General features: G+C 41.7%; 1 protein-coding gene across 3 annotated transcripts; it reads right to left on the bottom strand.

Moving 5' to 3' along the window:
* Window positions 1–78: 78 nt before the first annotated feature.
* Window positions 79–14,563, bottom strand: mbd6 (methyl-CpG binding domain protein 6). Of its 3 annotated transcripts, none has more exons than XM_065272445.2 (13): window positions 14,052–14,563; window positions 13,226–13,389; window positions 12,966–13,105; window positions 11,100–11,202; window positions 10,402–10,558; window positions 7,820–9,655; window positions 6,967–7,742; window positions 6,340–6,487; window positions 3,131–3,243; window positions 2,314–2,973; window positions 2,032–2,081; window positions 1,090–1,153; window positions 79–1,005 (listed from the first exon to the last, which is right to left on the bottom strand). In XM_065272445.2, exons 3-13 carry the CDS (start codon window positions 13,079–13,081, stop codon window positions 946–948), a joined length of 4,083 nt encoding a protein of 1,360 aa, XP_065128517.1. In that variant the 5' UTR covers window positions 13,082–13,105; window positions 13,226–13,389; window positions 14,052–14,563; the 3' UTR covers window positions 79–945. The 3 variants fall into 3 exon arrangements, with proteins under 3 accessions (XP_065128517.1, XP_065128516.1, XP_065128519.1); XM_065272444.2 differs by having other exon boundaries at window positions 14,143–14,563; XM_065272447.2 differs by having other exon boundaries at window positions 6,967–7,739; window positions 14,143–14,562.
* Between the last annotated feature and the right edge of the window lie 2,927 nt (window positions 14,564–17,490).

The following is a 17,490-nucleotide window of genomic DNA, read 5'->3' as shown; positions in this document are numbered from 1 at the left end:
CACGCTTTACTACATCTGTCTTTGGGCTGTCATTAGTTAATGAAAAAATGACTCAAGACAATAAATCAAACAGAAACATTTCACTGTTTAAAACATTTTAATTTGTTAAATAAAAATCAACTCCTGATAAAAAAGGAAATGCTACTCGTTCACAATTATCTTTTCATTACAAAGCAAACGTGAATGTGAGAGGAACGGTTTCTCTGCAGGAGAAATATTTTACACATTGATCATTTTATCCTAAAAAAGGTGTACAAAATAAAATACTAAAACTGTACATATTTACATAAAAATCCATAGTAAAATTGCATAATTAGCCTTATTATCAAGTCATTATTTTAAATATTCAGTTATAATTCCTGTGGCTGAAGTGGCTCATGAGAGCTCAGGTTAATACACAGCTTTGTGCTGACACAGTCCACAACTTAAGCCTCTACAAATACACAATAATATCTCTTCACACACATACACACACATAAACACATACATACTGACAAACCTACTGGTCATGAGGTACACGACAGTTTAAAAGATGAAATCACACAATCATGATGCGAGTCATTTGGTCAGAGTTGAGAATAAACAGCGTAACTGATCACATCCATGCGACAATTATCCGACTTCTTCATGAAACACGAGCAGACAAAAATGTCTATAAACTTCATTTATGCATCAAATGTCACACTGAACTCTAAGCAACAAATTTGCTTCACATACGAATCACACAAACGTTCTCGTGTTTCATGAAGAAAGCTCGTAGTGTTTCACTTTGAGATCACAGGCACCCAGACGAAAGACAAAAACATCAACAGAATTTGTACAAAAAAAATCAGAAAACTTGAGACACCGGATTCAAATGGACACACTTCACAGTGTGGCCTGATGGTTGTGTTGCCATAGCAACAGTGCTGGTGTTGGTGATAGAGTACAGTAAGATGAGGGGATCTATCGAACCACGCGCCGTCTCTTTCCCCGGGTGGATCTCGCCGGCCGTGACAGAGTTTTCTGAACACACACAGATTAAAAACGTGTTAATGTCGAGCGATCTGATGACTGAGTAAAATAAAGAGTTTGTTGTGCTGATCTTACCGTCACTGTGGGCTCCTCTATGATGCTGTCGATCCCCTCCGGAAGCTCCGCCCCCCTCTGAAGACTGATGATAAACAACAGCGTAAAAACACAGAGCGCATCACATCAGTGACCAGACATGCTACTGTGCGTTCTTACCAGATGCGAATTAAGCAAATAAATCGTGGTATTCGTGCGTAGTTGGATGATTGAACATTTAGAAGAAAGTCGCCTAATGCACATGTCAAAGTCGCCTGATGTGGACGTCAAAGTTGGCTCATGCGCGTGTCAAAGTTGGCTCATGCGCGTGTCAAAGTTGGCTCATGCGCGTGCCAAAGGCGCCTCATGCGCGTGTCAAAATCGCCTCATGCGCTCTTCAAAATCGTGTCAAAGTCGCCTCATGCGCTCTTCAAAATCGAGTGAAAGTCGCCTCATGCGCCCGTCAAACTCGTGTCAACGTCGCCTCATGCGCCCCCGTCAACGTCGCCTCATGCGCCCGTCAACGTCGCCTCATGCGCCCGTCAACGTCGCCTCATGCGCCCGTCAACGTCGCCTCATGCGCCCGTCAACGTCGCCTCATGCGCCCGTCAACGTCGCCTCATGCGCCCGTCAACGTCGCCTCATGCGCCCGTCAACGTCGCCTCATGCGCCCGTCAACGTCGCCTCATGCGCCCGTCAACGTCGCCTCATGCGCCCGTCAACGTCGCCTCATGCACTACTAAGGCAAGCTCCTGATTGGTTAATGGGGTGTGAATATCTGCCAAAGTTCAGTCGTGTCAACTCGTAAGCCTTATTTGCACTGAACGCCTGATTCGCGGTAATCGCATATTTGTCCCAACTCATTTGCATGAATCGCGCCACAGGATATCCATCGCGTCTTTGCATTGACTTAACATGAAAATAACTCCGGCTTAATGCTTAATTTGTGTCTGGTATTAACGCACCATTAGACTTTGAACTTACGATTGTTTTCTCTTGCGGCCTCTCTTGGCTCCTGTGTGCATGTCTTCAGTCTGTGAGAGAGACCGGACAGACACTCATTACAGTCTAGTAACAGTATGGGAAACAATTCAGACACTTCAAACAGATTTTATTAAACGTATAATTCAGCGAGTGGTGTGCAATATTTAACATGTTTTTGTCAACTGGCAATCTTTTGGAAAGAGCTGAATCAACATCATCATCACACACAACATTACAACTAATTGTATAGATTGTGAAAGATGTTAATCTGACCAAACGTACCCTCTCTTGTTCAGTGATGTCATCCAGCGCTCTCTCACCGGGACTCAAATATGCTGGTCGGCCTCGTCCCACATCATAATCGTCTTCTTCATCCTTATTGTTTTCTGCTCTTCCCTCCATTCCTGAACCGATCCCATTGCTATAGAGACACACTTTAGACGACCCATCTGTCTTGGCCTCCTCCATGAAGGCAGACTGCAGAGGGGCATCCGACAGAGTGTCCACACCCGCTGGTTTATTGGGTGGTGGTGTAGAGGGTTCCTCGCTTGGTTTGGGCGTGCCACGGGCCGGAGACTGGGCAGTCTCCATTCCGAGACACGACAGGTCCTGGTTGTGTACCGAACACGCCCGGCGTGGGCTGAGGGAGTGCGGAGCGCTGGCCTGTTGAAGGAGGGGCGGCAGTTCTGGATATGACAGGGGAGTCGAGTCAGAGCCACTCTCTGTGCGCTCGCTAACCTGCAGGAACGAGGTGTAGATGGTGTCCATAAAAGAGCCGTACGGGTCGAACAGACCCGTCCCGCTGCCCGTCGAACCCTCTCTCTGGTGCGCAGGTGTTTGAACCGAGTTCAATGTATGAGCCGATGGAAGTTCTTGTTGTGATGGAGGGCTCTCGTGCAGATTGACTGACTTTTCTGTCATTAGTGTAGGTCCCATTGCAAGCTAAAAACAACAACAATAACATGCAGAATAAGGTGTGTTATTTTCTATTTATGCCTTTGAAATGAGGCTTGTCACATTGGGGCATATCTGTATAAAGTTTAAAAGATACCAACAAGTAAAGATGAAAATAATGTGTACTCAGAGAGTAGAGGTTTACCTGTAGACAGGTGAGAGGGTTAAGGGCTGTTTGGTTCTGTGTCATCAGAGACGAGCCCTGAGGGAGTAACAGTGGACCCGGGCCTAATAAACTATGAAGAGCTGTGAGGTCACCTGAACAGACAGAGAAAGAACAGAAACATGAAATCTTCAAATGCTGATTGATACTGAAGATGAACATCTAAAACTAAATACAATGATGGGCTGAAACAGCAGCTGGAACAAACACAAACAGAGCTCATGTTAGATGCATGGAGTTTAGTGGTGTACCGGCTCGCATGCCATTGGCAGATTAATACGCAAATTTAAATTGGGAGAGTTTATCATTTGCACGTTTCAAAGGCTTACAAATATTAATATTATTTTTATATTTTTTTTGCTGATCCGAAAAATTATCCGATCCATTCCTCAAAAACCGTAATGTGATCCGAATCGTGAGTTTTGTGATCTGTCACAACTCTAATGAAGTTTAATAAACACAGAAATGGCATCATCACATCTATTAAATATTTTTAATCTTCCAAATCTGACTTTTGTGTGTTTACACCAAATCCAGATTTGACTCCACACAACAAAAGCATAAAATAAACTAGTTCAGTAAACAACTTTGACGTAGTTTGCACAGGACAGCACGTAAAACAGCTCATGAAACTCTTGTATTTTATTTCTGATACTAAAACACACACACAACAGTATTCACTATTAAACAAGTCAACATTTGTGTTTCTGACATCAGCAGTTTTCTGCACACAGATGCCATTCAAGCACTGCCACTCTTATTAAGACTGAAAGTCTCTCTGAAATTTTATTTTTATTTGGTTCAGCAGTCAGAAAGTCACCAGTCACTGTACATTAATCTATCAACTCAGCCGAGATGTCACTCGAGTACAAAATGACCAGCAGGAGACAGTAAATGTAATGCTATTGGACAGATCTGTGTGCTTCATACACAACATAAACACATCCCAAAACTACAGCCCTACAGTAAATCACCAATCATGAGAAGAGCACTCGAAAACAACTAGCAGTGATTATTTAATCATTAGGGCTGCATAACGATTAATCGCAACTATTTCTTAGCAGAATAAAAGTTTTTGTTTACATCATGCTTACATGTGTATATACATTTATATATAATATATTTATATATATATATATATATATTAGGGGTGGCACGGTTCACAAAACCCTCGGTTCGGTTCGTATCACGGTTCTATGGTCACGGTTCACGGTTCAGTACGGTTCTTGTTGTTATTTTTTCTTTAAATTTTTAACACTCCAGAAATGTATTATATTATTAATGTATTAATTATCCATAATTTAGGATACAGTATTAAAAAAAGTTATATCATGTAATCATGTACAAACTGAATTTGACTTTAAGCACATTGGACCATCTCTGAGGAAAGCCAGATGAGATTTTGATAGAGCAAGAGGGAAGACACTGATGATTTCAACATGCTTTTCATTTAATTGGCAAAAAAGAGAATGTGTATTGCCATCTACATAAACTTTATGTGCATTTTTAGCACACAAAGATAACTTGCATTTATTAAAATGCCAACTTCAGTGTAGCTCAGATTTATCACTGAGAGGCTGCTTTAATACTGAGAGTTTATGTGGACGAGAGAGAAACATAACCTTTGCACCTGTAATATTAAAATCTCTTTAAGTCTCTTTTGTCCACTTTTGACCACTTCTGATTACTTTGAGGGGCAATTTATGAAATAAGATCGCGCAACTTTCACACGCTAGCAAAATGAAACTACGCGGAAATCAGCCGCTTTAATTTTATCAATGAAAGGCTAAAAATAGCGCTGAATACGAAAAGACGTAAAACATTGTGTTCAGTACCTCAGATTATATAAATGGTCGGAGAGAAGGCGATCTCCTGTGGCTGTTGGAGCATATTCAACCCATAGACTGCAGTTCTATCTATTGTTTTATTTCCGCTGTCATCATAAGTAACATGAAATAAAAATATGTTTCCACACACCAAACTTATACGACGCTGGCGCATCCTCCAACTGTGGGCAGACTTCCATTTCTCTTCCACTTGCCATTTCTACACGTAACGAAATGGGGTGAGACTGTGTTACAACGTAACATAACCCGCAGTACTTATACTCCAAACCAGTCACCTCTTCTTTCGCGCGAAAGGGAAACACGCTATCTGAGGTCACATACAGGGCATGAGACTACATTGCGCATGCCATGAACCGTTGAACCGCGCGGTACACACGCGCTCCGAACCGAGACAAGCGAACCGAACGGTTCGGATTTTTTTCATGGACCGTGCCACCCCTAATATATATATATATATATATACATAATTATTATACACAATACACACACATATAATGCAAACAAAAACTTTTATTTGGCAACTGATTAATTACGATTAATCGTTATGCACCCCTAACTTAGCCTCGCTCCGCCCTCCTACGTGCTTCCGCTTAATTTTCATTTTGCTTCAGCACTACTTCTGGGACTGCTTTGTAGATTTTTGTTTTCTCCTGCAGGTCCAATCAGCGAACAGATGGGGGTGGCTAAGAACGATGACGTTGAGGTCGTGCGTCAGTTTGAGTTGTAGTTCAGTAATGGCAGCGGAGAAAGACGTGAGAAAAGCTATTCGGTCCGTTGTTGCAAAACTGCCGAATATACAGAAGTTAAAGCTGGAGCAAGAACCAGGTTTGCTACGTTTTGTTGTTCTGATTATTCTGACTTCTTGTTTCCGGCCGGTTTCGGCGCATGATATACGTCACGACCAAACGTTAGCAATCGCCTATGGCAGATCCTGAGTGACTCTGGGCAGATCCAATAGTTTTAAACTTCAACAGAGGACCCTCCATAACGGAAGTAACGCTTTACAATGGAGCGTGGCCAGACTCTCTGTACAAATGAAATGAATGTACGAGAGTCTGGTTGTACCAGGCTACCCCTAACTACCTTCAGGATTCAGTTCATCAGAAATTTTATCATGGAATAGAGAAGTATCCACGGTGAGTTTAATACATCCTAATAGGATTTATTCTTTCAAAACAATCAGCTGGTTGTACATAAATCAATAGACTATATATATATATATATATATATAGATTTCTTCTAGTCATTTAATGTATATTAAAAAAGCCATTTCTAGCCAAATAAAACTTTTCTACACGGGTTTAAACTGTGAACATTTCCCTAACTTTCATGTGATTTACTTACCAAGAACCCCAGGTCCAATGAGATGGGGTAAGAAGTGAGTGTTTTTGTCCTGCTCAGTTATAGGGTCACATACTTCCTGTCCTGAAGGGGGCGCCAGAGGACCACAGGACACCGAGGTAGAAACTAAAGCAGGGCTGGACAGAGAGCCCTACACAAACACACACAGTGCACATGTACTGAATACAACACATCAACAAACAAAAACACCACAGAACGAGAGCATCCCAACCAAATCCAGATCATCACTAGTAGATTCATGTTAGCATTTCTTTGCATAACAGTAGGCCAGAATGTTACACTGCAAAATTTGTCATTTATTTACTCAGTATCTAAAGTTCTCATATTTAGATTTTGTGGTAAAATATGACCGTTTCTAATAGATTGCATGTGGTTCAAAAAACCTTGCAGGAACTGTAGGCATGTTGGACTTCATGCGGCGCTGCAAGAATCGGCAGGTAAATGATATTAAAGATCATACAGAATAGAAGTACTCTGATGTCCTCCACCTGTCAGTTTTTGCTGTGCTGCATCATGTGCCGAACACACCTTACAGAAATATTAAGCAAATACCTGGCTGGTGTGCGCAGATGTAAAGCATGCAGTTGGTGTTCATCTGTGTGTTTATACCTGAGAATGAAGCGGGGGGGATGGCGTGTGGTTAGGGAGGGGTTCAGTCTGGCCGAGAGCTGCCGCTAACAGAGCAGGATTTAGGGAGAGAAAGGCAGGTGGGGTGAGAGGCGCAGACAGGAGGAGCGATTGGACTTCTGCAGGAAGAGCTAAGGTTTGAAGAGCCTCCAGGAGCCCCGGCCCCATCAGGACAGAGTCCATCAGAGCAGGTGTCTTCTCCAGAGACATCCCCTCTGTGAACACCTGCTGCTGGGCCGTTGGAAGCTCCAGGTTGAGCGCCGGTAACGGAAACATGGCGGCCGGATTCTGCCCGAGCAGCAGGGAGGCCATGAGGAGAGCTTGTAGTCCAGGCGGCTTTTCGGCCCCGTCCACCCCCGGATTTAACAGGCCAACAAGGTTTAGGGGAAGCTCACTCTGAGCAGCCAGCGTGGATGGCAGCACGTTGAGAGGAGAACCCTGATTTAGGATTCCACCAACCGCCTGCGCCGACTGCTGGGTGACATTGGGCGAAGAGGATTGACCGGTCCAGATCCCTAACGGCAGGGAGCCTAGGAAGGGCGGAAGCAGGGAGGGCAGACCGGCGTTAGACGTCAGAAGCTGGAGAAGCTGGTCTTGGTTCATGAAGGGAAAAGCCTCGGCTAGCGGCAGGGAGTCGGCCGTTGGATTACAGAGGTCAGGTGTGGGGGTAGTGCTCAGAGAGAGGCTGTGATCAGGCTCACAGTCACTCGGTAGTCTTGTGTCTGAGTCTGGATGATCCAATGTCTCTACAGGACCTGCTGACAGAACACAAAATTGTAATAAACATCGTACAAGCTACAATAATCAATAAATCTTATTGCATTCTTAATCTTACTTTCCACAGCGTGGTTATGGTTTGACTGATGGTAGGTGAAGTTGTCTGGACACATGTCTGTCGATTTGGATTCACAACCTTTCTCTGAGTGAGGTGTCAAGCAAGATGGTGAGGACATCTGGTTGATCATTGTGATAACTGAACTGTTGAGGTCTGGCTGCATGCCCGTATGGGACTGGCTCAAGTTCAGGATAGCGTTACTGGAGGTTGTTTTGAGGTTCACGGTTGTCTCGTCACCCATCGGAGAAAACACTTGAGAAAGGGCCAGATGAGTCGATGGCTCCTGGATAGGCACTGAGTTTTGGGATTGGGAGGGGTGGATGTGTACTTGTAAAGCAGGTTGGGGTGCTTGTGGAGCGATGGGTCTCGGCGAAGAGGGCGGCAGGTGTGTGTGTCTATTGCTGGGAGAGGAAGCCGTGTTGCTGGACACCTGGGTCGCATTTTGTGCACTTTGCATGCTAAGAAACTGAAGCAGGGCAGAGAGGGGCTGGGATGGAGACGGGGTGGAGAGGGAATGACCAAGTCCTGCCTTTCTGCTTTCCTCGGCTTCCTGTAGCCGAAGAGCAGCGTTCTGGAAAGGGGGAGCGACAGGGAGCCTGTGGTTGTCTGAGACAGGAATGGAAGGAGAGGAAGGCGAATGCGATGGAGAGATGAGGAGAGGTGGCGTAGACGGATCTCCCGTCGTCCGGCTCGGGTGCGTTTCTTTAATCATGTTCAATACGGTGGGCGAGCGCCGCTGGCGTTTGCGTCGTAACGTTTTCTCGGCAAGAGCGGAGGTATGTTGGGAAAAGGAAGGGGATTGCGGAAGCAAGAGGGTGGTCAGGGACTGTGTTCTGGATGAGGTGGGGTGAAGGTTATTGTTTAAAGTGCTAATCAATACCTTTGACTGCTGCTCCTTTTCCAGGACTGCGGACTGAGCGTCTACTGTGTTGAGCTGGCTCTGTGTTTTCTGGGCTTTGGCAGCCGCAGATAGGAGATTGCTGGCCGGAAAAGAGTTACTGACGTTCTGCTGGTTCTTCTGTTGTCCTAGAGGACGAGTGAGCAGGTTTGAGGCTTGAGCGGAGTTCAGAGGGCTTGCAGACACCCCGTTTCTCTTGTCACTCGGGTTGGGATGAGCCGGTGATGCAACATGCGACATCTGAAGGTTGCTTTGGTTGTTAATGGCGGTGTTAGTGTTGGTAGTACTACAATCTTTGTAGTGTTGTAGCATGCCTTCCAGACGACCGCACGGGCTGGTGGGCGTAAATGGGAGCTTGGGAGAGGAGCACGGCACGGTGGGCGGTGAGGGTTTAACTCCTTGGATAAATATGGACCCTGAAGCTCCCTGCTCGGATAGCGAAGAGGTCGAGGAGTGGCGAGAGCGCCGATGGGGTGAGAAGGACTCTAGCGCACGTGAGGGTGAGGAGCAAACGGACAGAGGAGAGGACGACTTTACACTTCCTCCCTGGTGTGCCGCTTGACCGGTCGGTGAGGGACAGGCCAAAAAGGAGTTCGGGAAGAGACTGTTGTTGCTGGGAGAGGTGGGATTGTGCACTGTTCTTTGAAGGATGTTTTGGGAGAGAGGCAGATGAGGGTGAGGATTCCACTGCTGTTTTAAGCAAACAGGCGCATTGCTTCCGACGGGCGTCTGACACGAGGGCTTCTTCAAGGGTGAACTCGGTTCTAGAGGTCGTGAGAGGTGGCTAACAGAGCCGTTGTGCAGGACAGAGCGAGGTGAGGTCAAAGGATAGATGCTAGATTTGGGCTGGTTGTGTTTCGGTTGAGAGTAAGTGCAGTGGGTGCCTTCTCCGATAGATCCTCTCGACTCTCTGCCTTCCATTGAGCACACAACGTCTCCTTTAACAAACAAGCAGATGGCACTTATCTTTCTGCAAACATTACACACTTTAACAAGTTAAATGCCAAAACTATAGGTTAAGCTAAGAATGTACTAATCACGTTTTTTGTGCCCTTGATCTGATCTGAGTCTTTTCATTTTGAGTATCGGTTTTGTCACTGTCCTAATGCTATGTGGACACCTGAAATTATTAAAAGTTATTAAAATCAACTCTGTGCATATGCTTGACAACTCTGCATGCGCAGGTAGAGCATGCACTTAAAGGCATTGCAGCCTGTGTATGTGTCAAATGAAGTATGCTTTGCAAGGCTGTGCATACGACAGTACCGCTAGGCTCGCATACTTGTAAAAAAGCAAAGTATACCCGTTACTTGTGCTCCCTGCTTACAGCACCTGCTGATTTAAATAAATAATCAGACCGATACATGCAAATGATTGTGATGCGTTTAAAAATACCTTGATCAGCCCAGATGCCAATATTTGCGATCAGCTCTGTACATCTCTAGTTAAAACCCTTAAGAGAAGCTGTTAAGGGACGTCCCGTGTTCAATTACATTAAGCTCTATTGACTGTACTGTCAATTACCACAAACAAACATTTTGTCCCCTTCTCTTTAGTTAAAAAGAATGCTTGAAACCAAAATAAATGTTGACCATTTCGGACATACACCCACAAGACTGAAACACAGATCATTCCTGTAATAACGTGATAGTGTTGGAATAATAATGCGAGTTAAGGTACAAACCGGTTGGGGGTAGTTGAGGCGGCTGCATGCTTTGACATAGAGCTGCCATGGCATCAACTTTCCTGCGATGGTTGCAGAGTTTGGTCATGTCTTCTTCTATCTTACTTGACTGATGACCAGGAGCTTGAACCATTGCAGCAGGGTCAAAGCTAAAAACCTGCATTCATTGAAAAACAGATAGAGAATTATGGTTTATAACCATCATGTTCTAGCTGCAATCTGTATTCCAGTGTTCATACTCAAATCTGGATTATCTATGACATTTGTCAAAATGTGCAGTGAGCATACAGAATCACCCTGGGGACAGGCAGGTCCAAAACGGCATCATCAAAATATTTTTTTATATAAGTTATGGAGAACAAAGTTTTTTGTCATTTTATATCAATTTATTCCAAATTATTTTGGTAGATGACTCTTTTAAATTCAGACATGCCCAATTTTGCAAACAAAAGCGTAAGTAGTTAAGCACACTGCATCTGACCATTTTATTTTTTTGTGTGACAAATTACGACTTTCATCTCCATTACTTGACTCATCATTAGTCATTAGATAAACCACCAAAACTTTAAACATTTTTACACAAAATTTTTTAGATAAATGGACACTGCATGCTTTGCATCAATATATGAATATATTTAAATAAATTAAAAAGTACTTGAAATAAATTAATTGTAATGAGACAGCAGAAGTGAACTCACCTTATTTATGACAAGTGGGCACTCAAGTCCACATTTACACGTGCCGTCTGTTCGCAAATACACCCTGACCTCATCCACTGATCTCAGCACAGATCCACTCGGGCTAGAGAAGATGAGACCAGGAGGGATTGAGAAAACAGCAATGTGCTTGCATGTGCGCAAGTTTGAGTTCTGATGCGTCTTCTGCCCCTTTTGATTGTCAGGATATAATCTGCCCTGATCTACAGCTGTTTTTAAACAATCAGGTGATGTCCGATAGTGGGGAATTATTTTTATCTGCCAATACTCATTATAGGCCATATATCGGTGCATCCCAAGTAGAGCTGCATAACGATTAATGGCAATTAAAGTCGCCATGAAATAGGGGTAGAGATTGTCTTATTTTCCCTATGGTGACGTATATCCAAGTGAAACTGGATTCTGAAATTAAATAAGGCAGAATTCATCCATCGAGAACTGATGGGATCGTTTGAAGTTGGGTCATGTTGCTAATGGCTGACTGAAATCTTTTCCCGGACCCCGCCCACCTGCCATACCATATGAGCAGAGGTAAAGAGAGATCGTTTTGAGGAGGGGAGGAGATTTGCGTTTTTGATTAAAGATTATGAGGGCACATGAATTTTTACAAAAATAATGACGCTCGCAGATAAGTCGTTTGTAAAAAATACCACAATATTCCCAAACATATTACTGTTTTTCATTTTAATTTTATTGCGACTTTAATCATTTGCAGAATAAAAGTTTTTGTTTACATTTTATATGTGTGTGTATTGTGTATGATAATTATGTGTATATATGAATACACACACATTTATACACTTGTACATACACGAGAAAATATAAATTGTATTTTTATTTCTAATTTAGATTTAAATATAATAAATATATATAAATATTTTTTAATTATACATGTATGTGCGTGTATTTATATATATATATATCTTCGATTAATTGTCGATAAGAATTAAATCGATAAAACTTAACGATTGTCGAAAAAGCAAGTGTGTGCGGCGCCTGCGCAAAACACATACACAGCTTGTTGAAAAAAATATATCATTGATCATCATTATTGACTGACTTAGGCGCTACACGCTAAACGGGTTTTCTAATGGAAGGTTGAAATCTTCATAATATAAGCATCTTTGCTGAAAGATCGCTGCAGCTGAGGTGACAACGGGAAAGTGCCATTTGTTTGCTTCTTGGATATAATTACAACAAGTGGTGTATCAATGACTCGAAAAGCGAGGTGAACAACTAGAAAAATAACACTTGATGATAATGAAACTTTTATTTTGTCATGGACGCACAGACTTTCATCCAACTGTGCGAAGGGCACATTATGATGCGGAGTTATACTGTGTTTATTAGTCATTATATTTCATTACGAGATTAAATTGATGATTTCTATCAAAACACCAACTACATTGACTCAATTTACAATCCCGCTAGCATGTTATTTAGACAAAATTAAATATTTTAATTCGCGTTAGGAAGCTGGCATTTTTACGCACACTTTTATGTCATTGGCTAAATGCACTGCTGTAAAGGCTTCTTCCACTATTACTGTTAACGATTATTCGATTAATTGATCGTTAATTTAAACGATCATCGAATATGGGAAATTGCATAAATTGACAATCCCTAATTTATATATACATAATTATTTACAGAATATTATTTTACAGAATACACACACATATATGAACTTTTGTTCTGCAAACAATTAGTTGCGATTAATAGTTATGTAGCCCTAATCGCAAGTATTAACACTTAATATGGGTAGACAACACTAAGAAATAACAGCAAATAAAGCAACCCTTACAGCACACAACACGACATCTTTAAAGACCAGACATACGTGTGTACCTGATGTAGGACACAGCACCATCCTGTACTTTTCTCTGCCAGCCAATCGGTATCTGAGCGATGAGTGCTGTACCTCCATCTTTATCCCGTGCTGCACTCTCATTGCCCCCCGTCATTTTCTCATCACAAACATCCAACACCTAAAAACAGGAAACATGAGTCAGATGTACTTTCGTGGAGCTTCATGAAAGTGACGAATGACAACATTTAAATTTTCTTTTAAATGTCACTGCTGACAGGAAAAAATTGATAAAAAATACCTGTTCATCTTTATACAGCCTCGGTCAGCACCATTCGGGAAATACACCCTTTGTAGGACATTTACACAACATTAACGTCAACACAACTCAATACAGGTCAATGAATCTGTCTGGACACACAATCCTCTCCAGTCCTCTCAGATGCTTCACTTTACACTGAAAACCTGCAAAAACAAAATAAAAATATTTAAGTGATTTTTGTATTATTATATATTATTTTATCGATTTCAATCAAGTAAAAAATGTATAGCCTCTGTATAAATTATTTTGAACTAAGTTACTGTAAAATGACAACATGAGTTTATGATTACAGAGATCATGATGTTCATATGTTTGACTTTACAGTAAAGAATGACACCTCAGGCGCGCCAAATCTATCATTTAAATGTAACTCAACGAGATGATGTCATTTTCAAAAGGCTTTAACGGTTTTTATTCCGGTTTAAAGGCGGGTGATTATGAGGCGGCTATATGGCGGAACACGAGTGTAAACAAACAACCAGGAATAAAAGTAGGCAAAGTTTAAAAAAAGCAAATCCTTAAGAAATGAAGAAAACAAACGCATGCGCTTCAGTTTCAGTTTGTGACTTCGGTGGCTGACTGTGCAATCAAGAACAAACCAATGAATGTCGCCTTTTGACGGCTAGCTGGCCCGGTCTTAAATACTTCATTTACGTTGTAAAATGACGCGACGCGACATACAACAACGCTCTCGTTCACAACAACAAAGCTATCTCAACGGCATTCTAGCGGAGGCGTTGTAATACGTCGCGTCGCGTTCGGCGCAGACGCGCTGTTAGCTTTCATTAGCTCGCGGGCTACGCACCTCTCGTCTGTTTACGAAGTTTCCTGCTTCTGTCGCGCGCTGCACAACGCTGGCGAAAGACAGAACGAGCGACTCGACGAACTTTACTTACAAATGTCCCGGTTACGAGAGTTGTTATCAACGCCGTGTGATTTTAAGCACTTCCCCGCGTCTTCATCCCCGCGCAGCATCTGAAGCGTCCTGCTTAAAAACAAAGAGCAATAACGCTGGGTTTTATTGCGCCCCTTGCATTGTCGTCCAATTTCGTGAATCCTGATCGCTCGCGATCGCTTCATTCAATGGTTCGGCGACCTCTCGAGCGTCTTCGCGGCGTCTGTGTGCGACCTTGGGTTTGATTGTGGCCCTGCGATGGTGCTTTTAGTTGATCTTCGATTCCAAGTTCCTATTTTTCCTTAGGATCCCGTGCCAAAAAAATCATGGAGTTTTCGAAGCATGCGCAGTAGCTGCTGTCGGGCTTGGGAATGCCACGCAATTCCTTATCCACGAGGGGGAGCGCGAGAGCCACACGGGAAGAGATATACACCCTGTAATACAATAATAAATACACACTTCCCTTTGTGTGCCATGTATGTGTGTAAAACAGAGTTTGTAAATCACTTTTTGCTCATTGTTGAAAGCAAAATTTGTTTGTGTATAAACTATTGACTGGGTGTTGTGTGTTTACATGAAACTCAAATGAGACATTTATTTTGATAAACTCATATGGTGATTGTGCAATCCCATAATTTCTTTGGAATTAAAGTAAGAATATTCCGACCTAAATTCTAAATAGTTAATAATGGCGTTTGTGTAATTAATTAATACTTTCAATGTAATTTAATGAAAACTGTCTTGCAACTTGTGATGTTTATAAAGTTAATTTAAAAAAATGTAGTGATAGACCGATATAATGCAGAGGCCGATATATCTGTCGATATTTGGATAATTTTTCCTTGTATCGGACAGTAAATTTTTCTATTGCTTAAATTATTTGTTTGTAATGAAAAGACACTCAGTGTCACTCAATGCAAAGCCACTTTTTAACACACTTATTCAAACAGTACAGTGAGATGTCACATCCACATTAATTATGTCTTATTATGTAAATTATGAATTATGTAAAAATGGTTTAAGTAGGCCTAATTTAAAAGGTAATATTTAAAATTTTTATGCATAAACAATATTTATGTAGCTTCAACAACTTTCTATTTTTCTCTTATTTACCGTAATGTCATTTGTGTTATATCGGCCATACAGCTTTGTTAATATCGCTATCGGCCATTGAATAACCCATATCGGTCGAGCAATAAGGCACATTTCAGAGCAGGAGGGAAAAAGTGTTCACAGAAAATATTCCTCTCAGTATGCCATAAAGATGATTCAACAGACACACATATCTTTATTGGCCTTATTGTGTCAGTTAGCTGAGAAAAGAGAAAAAATGGGTTGCCTTTACTTTATAACTACTGAGGGAAATCACGGATTAAACCTATTTAGTGTTTAAAATGCGTGGAGAAAATCACATTGTGAGCAGATAGTTCTTACAACACGATGTTTCTAAAGATATATGTGTCATTCTCCTGAGCAGAAACTTGACTCGCCAGCACAATATCAAGACAACATTTGGGTTTGAGTCTTGGGTGCAGGTTAGAAATATAAATCAGATCAACCTCCCACTGTGTTTAAGGGAACTTTACAAAGTTTTGGAGTTATTGAACGGCAGAGCTTTAAAGGAATGTTGAGTAAACACAACTTTGGGGACTAAAAGCATAACCTGCCAATAGAATGACACGCGCGGAGGTGATAACCATTAGGCAGTGGGGAGATACACAGCAACAGCCAACCAATCGTGACGTGTCGGTAGCGTCTCCACGCGAGCGGTGCGCTGCTCATGGAAACAGTATTTGAGCTTTCTATTCGCTAACCTCGCGCGCATCCCACTTGCGCTGTTGCTAGGCAATACATCGCACGCTTTGCACCATGCGAGTTGAACTCTTGTGTTTGGAATAGTTTCAGAACACGAACGAGATGATCCTCTGGTGACATCAGACGACCAGGTGTGTTACAGGTCATCATATACTGTATATTAACCCAGATAGCACAGGTATGTCTGAAAACATCTGATAAAGGAGCTGTTTTACATCAATCTAAATCAAAAACGTAAATCATAAGACATCTTTTCAAGAAAACGTCTCAAGAACGTATTGCAGATGAGCAAGCAATCAAAAAATACATCTTGTAAATGTAAACGCACACATCAAATAGACGTCTCTGAGACGTTTGCGTGTTATCAGGGAAATGATCGTAAAAATGTCGCTCACAGCACAATATTAATATACTCACATTGGATTTGATTTGGATGACCAGAATGACAACGAGATGAAATCTGAAGACCAAAATAAGACATTTGCATGATCTTAACAACCTTACAATAAAAATCCACGTAAGAAACATTATTTGTCAATATTGCAGTTTCACTAAATGAAATCTCAAAACTGAAACAACCTAAGTTAAAGGGATAGTTCACACAAAAATGAAACTTCTGTCATTATTTTCTCATCCTCATGTTGTTCTAAACCTGTATGAGTTTCTTTTTGATGAACAAGAAAGATGATATTTTGAGCACACAGCTGATTGTAACCATTGACTTTCATAGTAGGAAAACAAATATTATGGAAATATTTTGATAAATAATGGTAAGCAGCACACAGCTGACGCTGTACCCATTGAATTCCATCATATTTGTTTTTCCTACTATGGAAACAATGGTTACATCAGCTGTGTGCTTATCATCATTTATGAAAATATCTTATTTTGTGTTCATCAGAAAAGTAATTTATACAGATTTATAGCATCATGAGGATGAGTAAATGATGACAGAATTTTCATTTTTGGGTGAACTATCCCTTTAATGGTAGAAAGTTTAAGTTATTCGGATTTCCTGTCAGCGCGCGCGCAACTAGCTGTCAGTGTCATACACAATATATGTTGGGAAATAATTATTTTCAAGTTTCCCTCAGATTAAAACCTAATCTAATTTATACTTACAGAAATCATTGTAACGTTACATTTGTAAAAGATAGTGGCTGGCCTTTGATATTTCATCCTCGCTTTATTGGCTGCCCTAGTTTACTATGCACGTCGAGTAATAATGTAACATTACCTCTGTTTACTTTTATTTTGATGCGGTAACGTATCTGTATGAATTTTTCACGAAGTACAATGTGATAAATAGTTCATATAAAGCGTCAAATGGACCGAAATACGGATCACACAGCACTTCCGCGCGGCTCGGGTGGGGTGGGACTGTTAAACTCTTACGGAATAACTCAATCTAAAGTACACTTGGAAAACATAAAATAATCGCCTCAGGTAACCAGAGGGGAATTATTAAAGATAAAGAGCAAAACAAATCGTACAATGTCACACGAAGAGCGCGCAGACACACCCATTTTTTATA

Source organism: Paramisgurnus dabryanus, chromosome 7, assembly GCF_030506205.2.
Source record: "Paramisgurnus dabryanus chromosome 7, PD_genome_1.1, whole genome shotgun sequence".
In the NCBI taxonomy this organism is placed as follows: Eukaryota; Metazoa; Chordata; class Actinopteri; order Cypriniformes; family Cobitidae; genus Paramisgurnus; species Paramisgurnus dabryanus.
This window is presented reverse-complemented; position numbering and strand designations above follow the sequence as displayed.

Coding starts and splice junctions, on each gene's coding strand:
- mbd6 (XM_065272445.2), bottom strand. CDS start 13,081: ATGACGGGGGGCAATGAGAGTGCAGCACGGGATAAAGATGGAGGTACA. Junction 7,743..7,819: donor CCATAACCACGCTGTGGAAA/GTAAGATTAAGA, acceptor GTGTTCTGTCAG/CAGGTCCTGTAGAGACATTG. Junction 2,082..2,313: donor ACATCACTGAACAAGAGAGG/GTACGTTTGGTC, acceptor TCTCTCTCACAG/ACTGAAGACATGCACACAGG.